Source organism: Alosa sapidissima, chromosome 10, assembly GCF_018492685.1.
Source record: "Alosa sapidissima isolate fAloSap1 chromosome 10, fAloSap1.pri, whole genome shotgun sequence".
NCBI classification, from domain to species: Eukaryota; Metazoa; Chordata; class Actinopteri; order Clupeiformes; family Clupeidae; genus Alosa; species Alosa sapidissima.
The window spans coordinates 15,270,891-15,289,452 of NC_055966.1; the positions used below are offsets into that span (position 1 = coordinate 15,270,891).

The following is an 18,562-nucleotide window of genomic DNA, read 5'->3' on the forward strand; positions in this document are numbered from 1 at the left end:
TGTGTGCGTATATGTGTGTGTGTGAGTGCTGAGAGGGCTGAGATCTGCTCTGCGTGCCATTCTCCAGGGCTGGGGATAAATCCGACCGCGGTGACATACGGCGCGCCATTTCCCGGGCACGTTTAAATGCAGCGGTGGCTCAGCCCAGCCAGCAGCTGGGTCCCCACCACGGCAGCCAGGCCAGGGTGGGGTGGAGTGGGGTGGGGCAGGAGCATGTTCCTCAAACGCTACCAGTGTTTTCTGTTTGGTCTGATACATGTCGAGTGGGTACCCTGGGAGGCTCATAGCACAGAGGTGCAAACGTACACACATACACAATTTACACACACACACACACACACACACAATCACAGACATACAGGCACACACTCAGGCACACACCCTGGCCGTTTGGAAAAGGGATGTTTAGCATTATCACTCCCTAGTGGACCATTCACAGGCGGCCCAGAATACGGCATTTAAATTGCTAATTCTACCCTTTTAGTCGTTGTTACCATATGCAGGCCATAACCCCAACCCCCCCACCACACACACACACACACACACACACACACACACACACACACACACACACACACACACACACACATACACACATACACACCATGCTCTGGTAAGCATATGTCGTTGGCTTTGACAGAGCCTAGTTGTCAGGTGGCATTAATATGGGGCTGTTGATGGTGCTGCTCACCCCTGTCCCCATTGGCAGTGTTGTTGGCAGTGTTGCTGGTGGGCGGGGGGGGGGGGGGGGGGGGGGGGGACACATAGTATCAGCTGAGGGGAATGTTGGCAAAAAAGACTCTTAAGGCATATTTAGTGAATAAGCTGCCACGCTATATCTATGTGTGTGTGTGTGTGTGTGTGTGTGTGTGTGTGTGCGTGTGGGCGTGCGTGTGTGTGTGTGTGCATGTGTGTGTGTGTGTGTGCATGCATGGGTGTTTGAGTGTGGGTATGTATGTGTACACTTGCTTGCATGGTAGGAAAAGTAAATAAAGGGCCAACTACTGTGAGCATCCCCCTGAGATTGCAAAAAGGAAAACGGAATAAAGTGGATGTATCATTTTCACTTTAGTACTTGGAAGCATCAGGGAAGCCTCTGCAGCTCATGCTGGTTTTATCATGCCATTATTAAGTTATTGTTCTTGCAGGCACTGGAAAAAAATAAGTTTTAACTTCAAATGAAATCAACATAGTATGTGGCCACAGTTACAAAATGGGAAAATAATAAGCAAGGCTATTGCTCTTACAGAACACTTCAATAGCTCTCTTGGTCACGCTTCCCTCCAGCATATCTAGACTTGCTTACTTGTGAACTAACATGATCCAATCAACACATGCAGCTGCATATTTCTCACCATCTTGGACATGCTGCAGGATATTGTTAGTTGTAGTGTAAGAGTGGAAGACTCCTAGTCGGCAGTTAATGCATATGTGTGGTGTGATGTACAGTGTGTGTGTGTGTGTGTGTGTGTGTGTGTGTGTGTGTGTGTGTGTGTGTGTGTTCTCTCCATTGGGGGGGGGGGGGGGGGGGGGTAATTAAGTGAAGTCATGTACGAAACCATGTCATCCAACATCTGTCACTGGTCCGTTTGTGCAAGACATGCAAGTAGCCTGAGAGTAAACTAACCTTACCAGAAACCTTCTATGTATGTATCTCCAGGGTCTTACCCACAACACACACACACACACACACACACACACACACACACACCAACCATGCTTCTTTCTCTCTCATTACTATCAATTCTCATTTTGCTTCATTAAGTGGTATTAATCATACTGTTCATTGCATTGTGTGCATATTGGCTGTCAGCACAGCACAGTCGCTGCCGCTGGGGGATTTTTTGCCGAGGCTTGGAGATGATAGAGAGCATTCTTACTTACAGGCCTGCAAGGAAATCTGAGGGAATTAATCAAGCTCTGAGAGCACAACCTGCCTGGTGTTCAGGCAGAGAGGGAAGAAGAGAGAGAGAGGGAGAGAGAGAGAGAGAAGAGAGAGAGAGAGAGAGAGAGAGAGAGAGAGGAGAGAAGAGAAGAGAGAGAGAGAGAGAGAGAGAGAGGGGAGAGAAAGAGGAGATGTCTACTAGATGTCTGATAAGCTATTTATTCCATCAAAAGGATTTAGCAAGAACAAAAACATGTCAAAGAATGAAGTGTTTATTTGGTTCCTTTTCCTGTTCTGTCAACATTTCTGCACATCCCTTTCTCTTTCTGCTGGGTATTTCTTCCAAGTTTGGGCAGGCGAAACAAATCTCTACATGCATCTATCAGAGATATCCTAGCATTAAAGATATCTTCAATTTTTAGGGACTCATTTGAATTTCTATGCTGTTTTTTGTGTCTGCAGACAAAGCATCAGGGATTTGTTTGCCATTACTCGTCTTTGATCAGTATAGATTACAGCAATGTTGTATGTGTCTTATTCTGCCTTCGCCGTCGCCTGTCACGTAATTCCCTTCCTCTGCCTCAGCTGGGGGGTTTTAGCGGCATCACTTATTGGCGCCCATGCTGTGCCAGTCTGATTTGCATCCCTTCTATTTGCATACCCTGTTTATCACCAGCCAACTAACAAACGCCAGAGTGCTGGCTTAAATGCTTGCTGTTTGGGAAGAGGTGAGTTGAGGTGCGGTGCAGTGAAAATGAAATAAAGTCTCGCCATCTTAAAACGGGGACTGGGTGAGAATGAGACTGAGACCTCTAAAATTGGCAAGCCCACTCATACATGTAAGGTGTTTTTTTTTTTTTTTTTTTTTTTTTTTTTAAATGACGAGTGCTCCTATAGATTTGTGATTTTTTTTTTGCAGGTGAAGGCTTGTAGTTGGCTGAAAGACCTATTGTTCAATGTGTGCAAGCTTAGATTGTTATGTTTCATAAATAACATTATTATGATCAACTACATTAACATCTATCAACATCAAAATGGCTGCAAGCAGAAATGCAATCACATTATTGTATCAGATCACCACTCTATACCAATGGCAAATAAACATGTTTGATTAGCAAACACACATACATGTATTTGTAAGCAAGAGGTATCTTTCCCGTCGTCATTGTTTTCTGAGATCTGGTTTGTGACTTGGCCAGAGTGTCATTTGAATATGAGATGAAAGAGAAAATAAGGACACATCAGTCTGTTTTGCAGTATCACCATAGCAACAAATACTGTTGGTACATGGCTCTCTTGTGTTGTCCCCTCGCTCCAAGAAGCCCTGCCGTGCCCTTGTGAAACAGTGGCAAGCCTGCACTGACTTCAACCAGTTAAACGTGCCCACCCAGCAATCACCCAGATGAACAGCTAGCACACTCGGGGGAAGGTTGATCTGAATGGCAGTGGGTAGGCAGTGCGTCTCAGCTGTGCTGGATGTCTTCGTCTGGTCATGGCCATCGGAACAAGAGATGGCAATTCAGTGGATCCAGCATTATAGCAAAGGCTGTGACTGTCATTCAGGCACAGAGAAAGTGAACCTGCTTTCTGTGCTTGGTACTGCAGGGTCCTCTATAAATGGTTTGTGGAGATAAAGAAATAGTGGATGGATAAAAAGAAAATCTGATTAAATTATTCAGATGCTGTAATTGCTGTGATTGTGCAGCTTTACTTGAGTGCCCCCTCTGCTTTGAGATCATATCGGGAAGATTTCAGAGACTTTCCACTCTGTTTCGCATGCACACATCAAGTTGAATCACAACTCGGCACCCATGACACGTTTGATCTGTGTGGGAACTGCGTTATGCTCAGGCCTGTGCAAGGGTACGGGGCTCCGCTGAGAGCTCACCAGCAGTCTTCAGACACCCAAGAAGGCACAGATCAAGGCCCACCCTTACTTCAAAGCCCCCCTGATTGGACAAGGCATTTATTTATGAAGCCAAACAAAACAATGCGTACAGGAAACATTACTGCAAATTAAGCATGGCAACCCATTTTAATTAGAGTGAAAATAAATAGATAAAAGGAGTGTGTGTGTGTGTGTGTGGGAGGGGGGGGGGTTCCCTCAGAAGTAATTGCTATTTTATTGCTGTTTTATCAGTGGTACCCTGGGAGCTGTGTTTTACAATACACTGTTCGACACCTGAGGGGCTACCCATGCACTCATAATCAAACATGCACACACACACACACACACACACACACATCTTCACACATTTATACTTTCCTTATATCGCTTCCTCTCCGGCTACTTGGACTGGCTAAAAGTAAAGCTTCAAAGGAATCCTTAAAAGATTAGTGCTTTTTACTGCTCGGCAACTTTTCTTGGAGGTCCTTAATACGCATTTAGAGAAGTCTGTAGCCTCATTTAGTGAGTGCAAAGACTACAGATTAGTCCACACAATTCAAACACCATATTTTTAAGCATCTGGATTTGCCACAAGCTGAGAGCGCACGTTGGATAACACACTAGCTGCCATGTTAATCACAGTCTTGGCGTAATCCTTCCAGAAAGACCCCAACAGGAGATGCTGCTGGTCTGGTCTGTTTTCACGCTTGGGTCCTACACTCCAAAAGAAAAAAAAACACTCTCACACACATCAAATATGTATGAGATGAAGCCCAAATAACTTCAACTTTGAGACAACATAAAAAAAAAACACTTGAAGCTAAATCACTTAGTGACTCTTATCCGGTCAGTGTAATTCAACTGAATCATATGATGGTAAATTGAACTGACTCTGACCTCAGGGTCTGTTTCCAGATAGTGTTTCTTCAGATTGCCAGCATCTTTTTTTCAGTTGTTCCCAATGAGGAGAGAGTGTATGCAGTCGGCTAGAAAAAAGCATCCTTTTAAAGAGCGCTCTTGACTTTTCTGTGTGACTGTTTCATGTTTTTTTTCTAGTTTAAACTCGTACAACTTTTGGAAGTTCTCAGAAAGGCACCGGCATCGTCACAATGGGGTGATGCTGTAGTATACCATAGCTAGACAAAATGAACCTTGATGGCGGATTCCCTAGATGGCTGAAATTTAATTTGTTTGGCTTTTTGGCTCCATAGATTTTTAAAAAGTAAGCAAGAAATAGACACTGTACACTGTCTAAAAATCCTGTTACTGCAAGCAAAAGGTATGGCTGAGGTGGTATACGAGATGTCTACCAACACATGTCTAAACTCAGGATGCATACTAATAACTACCTTGTCAAGCTATTATTGTCATAGGAACAAACAAAGCAAATGTGTAGAAATGTTCTTTTGATAAAGCGCTGGGTTGAAGAAAGAAAACCGCTATATGGGTCTTAGTCTCACAGCTCCTCTACTTTTTGACCCCACAGGCTCGCCATACCGTGACAAGATCACCATTGCCATCCTGCAGCTGCAGGAGGAGGGCAAGTTGCACATGATGAAGGAGAAGTGGTGGCGTGGCAACGGTTGCCCGGAGGAGGAGAACAAAGAGGCCAGCGCCCTGGGCGTGCAGAACATCGGCGGCATCTTCATCGTGCTCGCCGCCGGCCTCGTCCTCTCTGTGTTTGTGGCTGTCGGCGAGTTTCTATATAAATCCAAACAAAACGCACAACTTGAAAAGGTAAAGCAACATTTTCATGTTTCAGGACTTAAGTGAATGAAAGAATTGTAACAACATTAACACCTATCATGGTTGCTGTTAGCTTTTTTTTCTGTTTTTGATTGATGTCTTCATTTATTCTGTTGGGAACTTTGTTGCTGTTATGTTTTTCATTTTTATTTCTTTTTTTTCAGCGGAGGTCAAAATTAAGCGAATTCATGGCTTCTGTTTATTTATTTGTTTTTGGGTTTTTTTTTAAGACAAGTATTGAAAGCACTTTGCATTTAGTTGTTGTGCTTGATGATTGTAATGACTGTTAGTGCTCACTCTGTCGATAAAAGCACACTCAATCATGTTAATGTTCACATTTAAAGGCAAAAAAACACAAAACAGAGGCACTAATGCACCTTAACACCCTTATACTTCCATTAAGCAACTGGGGAGGTATTGATGGCATTCGGTCCTTAACACTATAAGAGATAATGGACACTGACAGTAATATATTTACCAACACAACCTGTGATTTAATGACTTTCATTTGATTTATTTTTTCCTTTTTTTGTTTTAGGGATCACCAGGGACTGTAGCTACTGGTAGATCAGTAGAGGACTGTTTTGCTCTCTAAACTTCCTTGAGAGAATCCATCTTTATTTTAAAGGCTGTGAGATAGACAGCTCTGTGCCTGTCCTGTCCAGTCTAGCTCATATCAGACTCCAGTGGATGTTTTCCTCCTGTCAGCTTACACAAAAAAGGGAACAAAATCCATCAGTTGTTGTAGGCCCACAAACTTCAAACAGCACCTCTGGTGAACGAAAAGCACCTTGCAAAGCGGTCCATTACTGCTGGGCAAAAGGGCCCAGCCATAAAAAAAAATCTATCAGACATCCTCTGGGCCTGCAGTGCCATCTTCTCTGTGTGTGTGTGTGTGTGTGTCGTTGGTATTTTGGACTGATGCCACCGTGTTCATGTTGTCACTGCTGGCTATGTCTAGTCTCATGAGCCTGCACTCACACCACACTCACAAAGGCTCAGCACCACTCACAGAGACCGGGGGGGGGGGGGGGGGGGGGGGTAGTAGATGACTGAATGGATGAATGAACAAATGGATGGATGGATGGATGGATGAAACCCTTAACTCATACAGGAGTTGATGAATGAATGGCTAATCTTCTGAATGAACACTGCAGTAACAGCCAATTTTATAAATAAATCAATGATTCATCTTTTAAGTCTGCCAGAACAAAGTCACTGACACTATGCTATATTGCACATGACATAGGCAACTACAATCTGTTTCAGCATTGTAGGTGACCTCTAGAGTCCTTTCTAAAGACGAGGCTAAAATTTGTATTTTTAGTGACACTACTTTAACTTTTATGTAATCACTCTAGATAGATGTATATGTCATATTTTGAAAAGAAGGGTATTATTGTGAAAGATTCATCCTGAGGGACAACTTCCTATTTTACATGTGTAGGTGTCAGAACAATTATCCACACTTATGCTCTCGCAGAGCCACATATGATGCACTTCTGACGTTTTGACTGGCTTCTTCACTTGATCACGATGCTCACACACACGCACATCACACACTTCATTTCACATCATCCAGTCAGTCATCTCCTCCGTCATCTCCATCACAGCCTCCACCTCTCACCCACCCACCCCCTCCACCTTTCCTTTCCCACTTCACCCCCTTCTCCGTCCCTACTGTGATCCGCTCACCCTGTCCACCCCACCCCAGTGTGGCTCACACAGTCATTACCGGCTCCGGTGTGCCCGTGGACATCTGGTGGCCCAAGCACGGGTCTCTCACCCAGCGGCCCGCTGATAAATCCTCCAGCTCGCCCCCGCTTAGCCCCGACCCAGCGTGTGTGCGCTCACACTGCCGGTCCTCTCCTGCAACCCTGCCATCGATTTCAAAGTGTGTTTTTTTTTCTTCTCTCTCTCCACTACTCTTTCCTTCTCGTTGTTTGTGCAGCGTAAGCCCTGATATTGATGTTTCGGAATATCCCATCGCGAGGTTGTTGCTCGGCGCCCAGCGTTTGGCGATTATATTGACAAGTGAGCACGGTTGGCCCGGCAACGGGGCAAAATAACGAGGCCTGTTTTTTATTACCTGGACTTCACACTCAACATAAAGAACAACACCAAAGTGAGGCTACAGAGAAAAAAAAGACAGGCTAGGTAAAGACAGAGAGAGAGAGGGAGAAAAAGACAGAGAAGTTTGAGATTAAATATAGCTACTATTCTCTTTCCCTCCTCTTCACAGTTCCTGAGCTCTTAACTACTTCTTTTTCTTTTTTTTCCCCTTTCGTTTTTGTCAAAACTCATCCACAGCAAGCCATCACATGGGTGCTGTCAGTTTTGAATAGATAGGTTAGGACAAGGGGTTGGGAGGAGGGTGAGTAGATCAACTGTGGCACACTGGAGAAATGGCGGCGGGGTTGCGTGTGTGTATGTGTGTGTGTGTGTGTGTGTGGGGGGGGGGGGGTCTGGCTGTCTGCTTGGCACCCAGAGAGCCATCACAGGCGCAGGCTGTCGGATCGTGCCGGAAGGGATGTGGAGAAATAACTTAAGCGTCCTCCGCATCAGCCGAGCCCAGGATTGCGTTCACTCCACCGCGCGGGGTGGTGGAGAGGGAGGAGGAGGAGAGGAGTTGGGGTTGTTGAGATGAAATATGGCATATCGAGCATCTCTCTTCGTCTTTGTTGGTCGTGCTTGACGGCACGCGCCACCTGCGATTTGCATTTTATAATTACCATCATTTTGTAACATTAGATGGGGAGGTGCAGGGAGGGGGCAGAAAAATGATTAATATCGTTGCTTATGTGTCATGGAAGCTAAGATCCTTTTTCCATCCATGAAATGTTGGTGTTATTTGCTTACTGAATACTGAAGGTGTGTATAATCATCTAAAATGTATGGTTTGATAATAATTTTTTAAGATTTTGTTCTCTCTCAGATTGTTATACAGAATAAGGATAGATAGAAGTGCTACACCTGTGAATTTGAATAAATGCTTGTGAAACACTTAGGAGAACTGAGTTAAACAGTGTTATCATTGTGTTGACGTCATGCCTCTTTTGCATATTCTCATGATACATGCTTTGGCTTCACTCATCCTCTACCCACAAGCACATGCTCTCAGGTGAACACAAACATACAAACTGAGAAACACCGAGAAATACACTCTCTCTCCTTTTCTTTCTCTCACTGTCTCTCTCTTTTGTGCACACACACACACACACATACACACAAGCAAGCACACACACACAAACACACACACATGGAAGCAAGCACACACACACACACATACACACAAGCAAGCACACACACACAAACACACACACATGGAAGCAAGCACACACACACACACACACACATACACACAAGCAAGCACACACACACAAACACACACACATGGAAGCAAGCACACACACACACACACAAACAAGCACACATGCACACCCACACACACACACACACACTTTTTCTTTTGCATACACTGGGGAATCACCTTGTGCACATTTACTTTCCCATCAAGAGAAGAGACTGATTAATTGTGTGCTATATTTCACCATGTAAAAAAGAATAATAAAAGTAATAAATCTCACTCCTGCTTTCTCTTTCCTTTGTTTGCTCACCCCATCCGGGTTATCTGTCTCCTCTTGCCCTCTGTTCTTCCTTTCCTTTCCTCCCTCCATCTCTGTGCTCCTCTCTCCATCTCTCCGTCGGCTCCTGCCCCTGCTGTGAGGGTCTCTGCTATCTCTATGAGAGCTTCCTCCTGTCAGATAGATGCCAGCAGCCATTAGAAAACAGACACACACACACACACACACACACACACACACATACACAAAATCACACACACACACACACCGTATATGTATATATATACGGCTGTGTGTATATGTACACACAGCCGCATACACATACTTGAACATACTGTACATCCTCCAACATATCCACTCTCACACACCTACACAGACACAAGCAACAATACTGAGCAAATAGCAGATATATAAAACATTCATAGAGTTCCATGAAAATAACCGCATTGTACTCAATATCTGCACCGCACACACTGTCTTTCAGGTCCCTCACACACCTCCCACATACACACACATACAACCCACGCTCTCTCCCTTTCTCTCTCTGTCGCTCTCTCCCTCTCTTTCTCTCTGTTGCTCTCTCCCTCTCTTTCTCTCTCTCTCTGTCGCTCACTCCCTCTTTCTCTCTGTCGCTCTCGATCCCTTTCCTGCAGTGGCCTCTGAGAGCCCGGTGACAGAGCTGAGGTCGGTGCCGCAGACAGTGGCCCGCTGCTCCACTGATTCACAGGCACACACACACATGCACACACACACACACACACACTCTCTCATCTTACCCCTACCCCCATTCATATTCATGTCCCATTCATACACATCTACTCAGCCCGCCTGCGTCTGCCATTCAAGCCTGTGAGTGGTCTCACCAAAGGGAAATTACTACTCTCCACCCTTAGTTACGTCTGATAATAGCAGGTGTTCACATCGAAATGTGCCCCACTTGATATTAGCAGGGGTCAGAGTCTGAATGGAGAGTTACTGTAAGACTAGAATCAGTAACGCCGCGCAGCATGTCATAATGTCAAACTAATAATCCACCATTTTAGGAACATCTTTTGCCGTCGTCCTTTATGTGATCCTTCTTTAATCCCATTGGATTCTCTTCTCAAGTCTCAAATAATCGTTCCTTCATCCTATTTTTGATACCAACAATATTATCTTCTGAAGATAATACACCCTTCTGTATTCTGAAATGTTTTGCAGTTGGCTGTGGCCATGTCTGAGACCAGTAAAAGCCCTGTACAATGATTTAATGTTCCAAAACATTGGCGACCCATCAGGTGCCATTCAGAAACGGTGTACGGAGATGTCTGAAGCTTTTATTTTCTAAAGTAGCAGAAGTAATCAGAGGATTTTCTTAAGCATGTGTATCATTAATTGTATTTGTTTTAATATATGTGATCTAACATGTTTCAGTGAGCATGACATTCTGGGTTAGCATACAGGCTTTCATCAGATGTCAATATGTATGTTTTTTGAACGTCTGAATATCAAAACAAATATAAGAACCTTAGAAGGACACATAAAGATGAAATATATGTGCTTTCCTTTGAAAGCCCCTTATTTAAAGCATTAAAATCTTGGCTTACAGCCCAATCGTCGTGACTCTACCCTCCCTCCTGATAGACACATTATTAAACTGAGTGTGGGACTAACTTTGTCAGCTTCAACTAAAACTTAATTCCACCTAATTCCCAATTCATTAATGGTGCATGATAAATTAAATAGGTGCTTAGTATGGCCCAAAATTAAACACTGACATGGCCAGTTAGTTTTAATACAATTACAGCAAAGCATTTCATCATAGCAAAACTGACAATGCTCGGTGCTCTATGAGTATTTTTGCCTGTTAAATGTTGTCATAGTGACCTTGAAAGGCAAGAGTCACCATCTCTCATTTTCTACATTGGTTCAGAATTTGTGTGTTGAAATAATGCGCCGTGTTTCTCAATTATTTGTGAGTAATGTCCTCGCGGATGTTTTCTGAAACAACACACAGTCATTGCTCCCACTGATTAAGATGCCCGGAATAGCGGTCTGATTTCTGCTGGAGCTCCGTGTGGGGGGGGGGGGGGGGGTCTTTGTGAAATGCCAGGGTGTCCTCAACAACGGTGGGGGTGGGGGGTGTTGAAGAGGATGCGGATGTAGCAGCAGCTTAATTAGCCATGCAGCTACACAGGATTTGAGTCGAAGTCGGTAATATGCATCAATAAGTCATGCCTCCACTCCACACCACCCTGGCAGAACGAGCGCAGGTGAAATCTGCTGTGGAGAAATGGGTTGACTTATGTGTGTGTGTGTCTTACTGTTTCCTGTACATCCATGTACAGTATATCCAGTCTGAGCACATGCAGGTGTGTACAGGTCTTAATTTGATTACATATGTCTGCACTTATCTGCATGCATTGTGTTTATATCTGTCTACACGTACATATCCATATGTTTACCTGTACATGTGCAGTCTCTCTCTCTCTCTCTCTCTCTCTCTCTCTCTGTGTGTGTGTGTGTGTTTGTGTGTGTTCCCGCATGTACTGTATATATGGGTTAGTCCTCCATGGCAGACTGAGAGCTGCCCTGGCTGTCTCCTCCACGGGGTGCTGTGGTTCAAATATTCTATTTTCTCCAACATGTTGCATTCTTTCTCTAAACTCTTGTTGCCTAGCTGACTTCTCAACTATACCTTAAACTCTTACACTGCCAGACTCTATACCTGTTCTCCATATTTGTTTTTTTGCATCCCCATCTCTGCAACCCTCTCTTTCTCTCTTTCTCACTCTTTCTCTCTCTCTCTCTCTCTCTCTCACTCATTCTCTCTCTCTTTCTGATTGAGGACAAGAACAGAGGAAAGAAGAGTTTCAAAAGTGAGAGAAAGAGAAAGACAGAGATAGAGAGGACAAAGACAATAAATAACTGGAGAGGTGGTTGTAGGATATAAGAGGTAGAGATGGAGACTGGGCGTGTAGGGCTTGTTCTGACGGAAGAGAGCGGCCCTCCTCTCATGGCTCTGGTCTGTCCCCACAGCGCTCCTTCTGCAGTGCCATGGTGGACGAACTGCGGGTGTCCCTCAAGTGCCAGCGTCGCCTCAAACACAAGCCCCAGCCGCCCGTCATGGTCAAGACTGAGGAGGTCATCAACATGCACACATTCAACGACCGAAGACTGCCAGGCAAAGAAACCATGGCCTGAAACAAACAAATAAACACACAGGAAAACAAACAAACACACAAACAAAAAGCTGGACACTCAATTTGTGAGGGGGGGGGATGGGGAAATGAGAGGGAGGGGCCAGAAGAGAGAGGTTTTCATAGGTCATGTTTTGTTTATTTTGTTTGTTTCGTTTAGATTTACTTTGTTTCGTTTGGATTTGCTGGGAGTTTTCTGGGGTTGGGTTGTGAAGGGGTGGGTAGTTCCCTGTAAGAACTAACTGTTGCATTGTGGTTCAGATTAGTCGTGGTGTTGCAAAATTGAACTGAAATGGCGGAAAGGGGGAGTGGAGGTGTTGAAAATTATTTCCTGTGGAAATAACCTGTGTGGGGGGTTGGGTGAGTTGATCAATTGTTCCTGCCAAATAACACAGGAGTCCAGTTGTGAGTAGAATCAGGATTCAGACAGACTTATACGTGGGAAGTATGGACTTGGATAATGCCACATTGAAATGTTCAGAGATACATATGGATGACATACCAGGGGCTGACTGTAGGGGACACTTATCTTTCATGGCAAAGTGCTTAAGGTCTGGACTGATGATTGTGTTATTTTTCAACCAGTGTTGCTCAACTGAGCTCCAACCACTGAGGCCACTGGGAAGGTGGTCAGTTGAGCATCACCACGACTCTTATCACACACACAAACACACAAACAGGGAACACACCCCAAATCAAGGCAGGCCGATATCTCTATCACATACCTTAGAACTAAGGAGAAATTAATCCATTAATTTTTTTATGTTCAATGCTGTTTTCATATTAGGTTTGTTATTGAGGTTTTAACAAAAACAAGCTAGCCAGGCCCAAATGATTCTATAAACGGAATTGCTGAGTCGAGTGGAACAGCTCCAGATGTACAACATCCAATTGATTAAACACAATGTCTGCTGAGAAAGGCAGAACAGGAACACACAACACATCCATCAGGCAATAAATGACTTTTATTCAATGGTGTTTCTGATTACTAACACTTTTTTTTTTTAAAAAGTATATGAACTGGGTGTAGGGTACAAGATGGGATGATGTATTTTTCACAAAATGTATGAATAAATAACTAAATATATCTATATATGTACACAGACAGGCTGAATAAGTGCAGAAAGAGATTACAGAGGTAGAACAGCAGTAGCGCAGTGTCTAAGATGCTTATTAGCTTCATCATCGACTCATAGGCAGAGGTCAGGGCAGCTCCCACCTCTATGGGTCACTCAGACGCGCCTGCTGATGCAGTAACGTTGCTGAGAGTATGCGAGGTTATAGGTCCGGCATAGACCAGGGAGGCATAGAATGCATACGTACACACCATCAAAAGTCGTCACAGTGGTCACAATGTATTTATTTGAGTATTTATTATTTTTTTTATTTATGAATTTCTTATTTATCCTTTTGTGAATTGTCAAGCAGCAGTTAAAGGGACACACCTCATTGGAGCTACTGTAATTGTGTATATTATTATTTTTTATTTTGTTACGATGATGTTATTTTTCAGGCTTTGTTCTTTTGCATTCTGTTTTTTTGGTTTCAGCTCAAAGTCAGGTTTTTTTTGTACTTGTTTGTGATTTTTAAGTTAACAGAACAATTCTCACATTATCTTGTGCAAATGCAAGTATTTCTATGGATTAAAATGTGTTTTGTACTAAGAGAAAAAAAAAACATGACAAATTTTGTAATCATTTTTATTGACACAAGAGGAGAGAGGGGGGAAAAAATCACTCCGGGGCGTCTGGCTGCCTCGGATGGGGGGTCCTCACGGTCTCTCCACACCAGAGCATGTGGCTGCAGGAGTCCAGGACCACCGACACATGCTCCACCCAAATATAACAAATGGACCCAGCTCCCCCTAGAATTGGACACACATCTGGGACCAGGGGGAATAGGCTCCAGTACCGAAACCACCTCCCGGATCCATGTGGAGTGGCCTCCGTGGATCTCCAACTGCCCACAAGGCCTCACAGGGGGTGGGGGGGTGGGGGGGTGATGTGGGCGGCAAGAATGTCCACTTGGGCTAATGGGATGCCCACATTTTGGACAAAAGCTATTTTTATCATGTATAGGAATCCTATTTAAAAGAAAAATATTTTTACTTGGGGCAAAATCATAGAAAGGATGATGATAATGATGATGATTATGATGGTGGTGGCAAACTATGAATAAAAAAGATATCTATATATCTATCTATATATATATCTATATATAAATAACACAGTGAAGAAGAAGAGACTGCCAGCATTGCTTATCATCCTACACTCCCTACCCCAATTTCCAATAGACTGCTAGATCTCAGTGCTGAGACATTGTGTGTAAATGATTTCCAATTGATAAAGATGTATTTAAAGATTTAAAAAAAATACTACACTAATTTTGACCATGTTGTGAAAATACAAAAATGGAGTGCACTCAGTTTACTGTCTGAAGTTGATGCACAAATTTAAAGAAAAATCATTAAAAAAAACTCCACTACACTTGTGTACCCAGCTTTCTCTGATTCATACTGCTTCCCTTACAATGAGATAAAAACGATCATCCAGTGCTATCCACTGGGCCTATATACCAAAACTCTGCCCTACAAAACTCAAGGTTCCCTACACAGACTAAAAAAGGCTTTTATAAGGCCAGATAGACAGAACGACATGAACCAAATGCAATAAACCAGAATTAGCTTTCCAAATGCTGTTGAAGAGAAATTTCACCCTAATTCCAGTAAACATATATAGGTCATTTTAATATTAAAGTGACTACCACAGGGTAAAAAAAATGAAAAGAGATCACATTCATAATAATTTTAACTAAAAAGGATGAAATTAGCTCTCATGTTCTGGATAGACAGATTTGAAAATAAATACCACTTTGCACAGGGATGAAATGAATCTATTTTGAGTAGTTTTTGACAATTATCTCTGCTTTAAAGGCGGATATTCACTGGTCTTAATTCTGAAAGGAAATATTCATAAGGAATCCAATAAAGCGCCAAAAGACATTTCCTTTGCAGCTGATGAATTGGATGCTGCTGGGTGCAGTGTGAATGAGGAAATTGTAAAGAGAAATGAGACTGGTATTAGTATCAAGGCAAATGTCTGTCCCTCCTTACATTTGAATTTCATTGCAAGATCTGTGTGAAAGGAAACTACTAAGTGAAAAATGTATGTTTAGTAACGTTGTTCTTCTTATTGTATCAATTAGGAGTGAATGACTGGCATCTGTTAGTGTAAATACAAGTCATAAGTGCTAAACCCCAGTGTCAGGTGAGGAGTCTGAACTTCACGCTCAACGATTCACTCCTAAAATTGCCCTCTCAGCAGGCCTGGATGAGAAAGCCTCTAACCAAGGACACAGCCCTCCGATGCCCTTTGACCCTCAGCCTTGGGATAGTCAGTGAGTCAGCAGAAAGGCAGCCAATCTGATTAGGGCTGTTGCCCCCGGCGCAACCTCGCAGGAGACAAGGCTGCTTAGGGGGCAGGTGGAGTGGGCCCCGTCCAGGGACTCAATTAGGACGCGTCCGCAGTCGTCTTCCCAAACCCAAGGTTAGAGGCAGTATTTACGCTCCACCTACCCTGACCCTGACCTGCTCTGCCGTGGAGTTAATCACAGATTTATGTCCAGCACTGAAAAGTGTTGAAGTCTGAGATTCAGTCTCAAATTGTACGTTATGCCGTTTTGTTGTGAGAGTGCGATTTAATCAATCATTCCAAAAAGTTTGCAGTGGACTAAAATAGCTTTCATTTGTTGCAAAAGCTTGTCTGTCTACACACACACACACACACACACACACACACACACACACACACAAATAACACGGATGGGCGCGCAGTATAAGTGCAGCAGGTGTATCCTAAATCAAAGGGTGTCTATAAACCATACAAACAGGCGTTGGAATCAGGCCTTGTTGGGGCTGAGCCGCATCTTGACCCTGAAAAGTTGAGCAAATTAGGTGTTTGTGTCATACCCACCACAGAGAGAGCAGCCTCATTAAAATCATTTTCTCTCCCCATTTCTTTTTTTATGCCACAGAGTAAGAAAAATACATTCTTTGGAGAAAACATTCTTATCTCAGCTTTTGAATTCGCAAGGCTAACCCTGGCATTGTGTGGATCATTAGAACCTAGCCTGTGGTGTTTTGCTGTGTGTGTGTGTGTGTGTGTGTGTGTGTGTGTGTGTGTGTGTGTGTGTGTGTGTGTGTGTGTGTGTGTGTGTCATTTGTGTGTGGTCTCTGGCAATTCCATTATCAGTTCGACATTTTCACACAAGGTGCACTCCGACGAGCTCTAATCTTCCTGCCTCATCGTGGGTTAGGTGGGGGTGGGGTGGGGGTAGGTGGAGGCAGGGAGGGGAGGAGGGGGAGGGTTGAGCTGATAATGAACACACATGCCAGATACCGTTAATTGGCTAATTACCATGGCTGGTTGGGAGTGCGAATGATCTGCGCATCGGAGCCAGGCCTTGTCCTCATAGGGTGCTCCACTTGCCCAAGTCAAATCCTGTTTATCAATCAGCACCTCTAATGAAGACTTCAAGGGACAGCGTTGTGTCAGCTCAGAGACAGAGACAGACGTCCTTGAGACAGACGCTAAAGGTGCATGCAGTATCGCAATATGTGGATAAGCAAAAGGGTTTGCAACCATGTGGAAAACAAGGGGGAAAGGATATACATCATTATCAGCCTACAAGTCTGTGTGTGTGTGTGTGTGTGTGTGTGTGTGTGTTTGGATTTGCTCATGCATTTGTGTTTCCAGTGTGAAGAGGGTGAGAGGAAGGAGTAGAGGATTTGAAATGAAATCATCCGTGCAGCAGGTCCCTTTTTACAGGCCCCTAAGACGCGTCTGTACGCTACTGTAAGCCAAGAGAGGCGATTCAGAGCCGCGCGTCGCCGCTTCCTGTCGCGTAACAAAAGCAATAACATCACACCTCTGACTCTGGCGTCGTGATGAGATGAAAAATAGCTTTGCAGAGCCGAATCCCCTCGGAGGAGGAGGAAAGGAATGGCACACTGCGGAGGAGGTAGAGGAGAGGAGGAAAAGAGGGAACGAACAGAGGGAGAAATGGAAGATCAGATCGTGGAAATTGTGTTGAGATCATTCTGGTGTTTCATCTGCCCTTATCCTCCCTGAGAGACAGACCGTGCGAGAACAACAGAACGAAACACAGAGAGAGAGAGAGAGAGAGAAATAGAGAGAGAGAGAGAGGGAGAGAGAGAGAGGGAGAGAGAAAAGGAGATTCCTGTTGGTAAAGAATATCAGCCTTAAATCCACATGGGACTTGCACCTCAGAGTGTGACAGGGAGGGAGAAAGTGTCACAAACCTTGAGCCGTCTGTGAGGGTTTTTTTTTTCTTTTTCAGCCACAGTGTTACAGACATAATCCCAAATTACACTTGAGCCTGGCCCACCCAAACCCTATGGGGCATGACAGATTAGGCTAAGTCCTGCCCACAGAGGCCTAATGGGCCGTGACTAGATTACCTACAGCCGACTGGTGCCCCTCCCTGCCTCAGGAAGAGAAAGAAAAGAAAATGGATGGAGGAATGCAGGATAGAGGGATGAGCAGATACACACTCCTAGTGCTCTGCAGGATAGAGGGATGAGCAGATACACACTCCTAGTGCTCTGCAGGATAGAGGGATGAGCAGATACACACTCCTAGTGCTCTGCAGGATAGAGGGATGAGCAGATACACACTCCTAGTGCTCTGCAGGATAGAGGGATGAGCAGACACACACTCCTAGTGCTCTGCAGGATAGAGGGATGAGCAGATACACACTCCTAGTGCTCTGCAGGATAGAGGGATGAGCAGATACACACTCCTAGTGCTCTGCTCTCTTTCTTTCCCTTTCCCCTTTAGACCCTCTCTCATCATCCCTCCCTTTCTACCTCCCACCAACATTCCCTCTTTTTATCCATCTCTCGTCTTCCTCATCCTCTCTCTTTCCCTCTTTCTACCTCTCCCTCTCTCCATCTCTCCATCCTTCCCTCCCTCTCTCCTTCCCTCTCTTTTTTTCCATCTCTCACCTCCCCCTTCCTCTCTCTTTCCCTCTTTCCATCCCTCCCTCCCTCCCTCTCTCTCTTTGTCCATCTCTAGCCTTCCTCATCCTCTCTCTTTCCCTCTTTCTACCTCTCCCTCTCTCCATCTCTCCATCCTTCCCTCCCTCTCTCCTTCCCTCTCTTTTTTTCCATCTCTCACCTCCCCCTTCCTCTCTCTTTCCCTCTTTCCATCCCTCCCTCCCTCCCTCTCTCTCTTTGTCCATCTCTAGCCTTCCTCATCCT

The 18,562-nt window shown here is 44.3% G+C and overlaps 1 protein-coding gene across 1 annotated transcript in view; it reads left to right on the forward strand.

The window, feature by feature from the left end:
• grik2 (glutamate receptor, ionotropic, kainate 2) overlaps positions 1 to 13,558 on the forward strand; it is a 169,963-nt gene extending 156,405 nt beyond the window's left edge. The window contains 2 exon segments of the mRNA XM_042107244.1: positions 5,260 to 5,510; positions 12,122 to 13,558. Of these exon segments, the coding sequence (XP_041963178.1) occupies positions 5,260 to 5,510; positions 12,122 to 12,286 (416 nt within the window). The 3' untranslated portion in view covers positions 12,287 to 13,558.
• Positions 13,559 to 18,562: the final 5,004 nt, after the last annotated feature.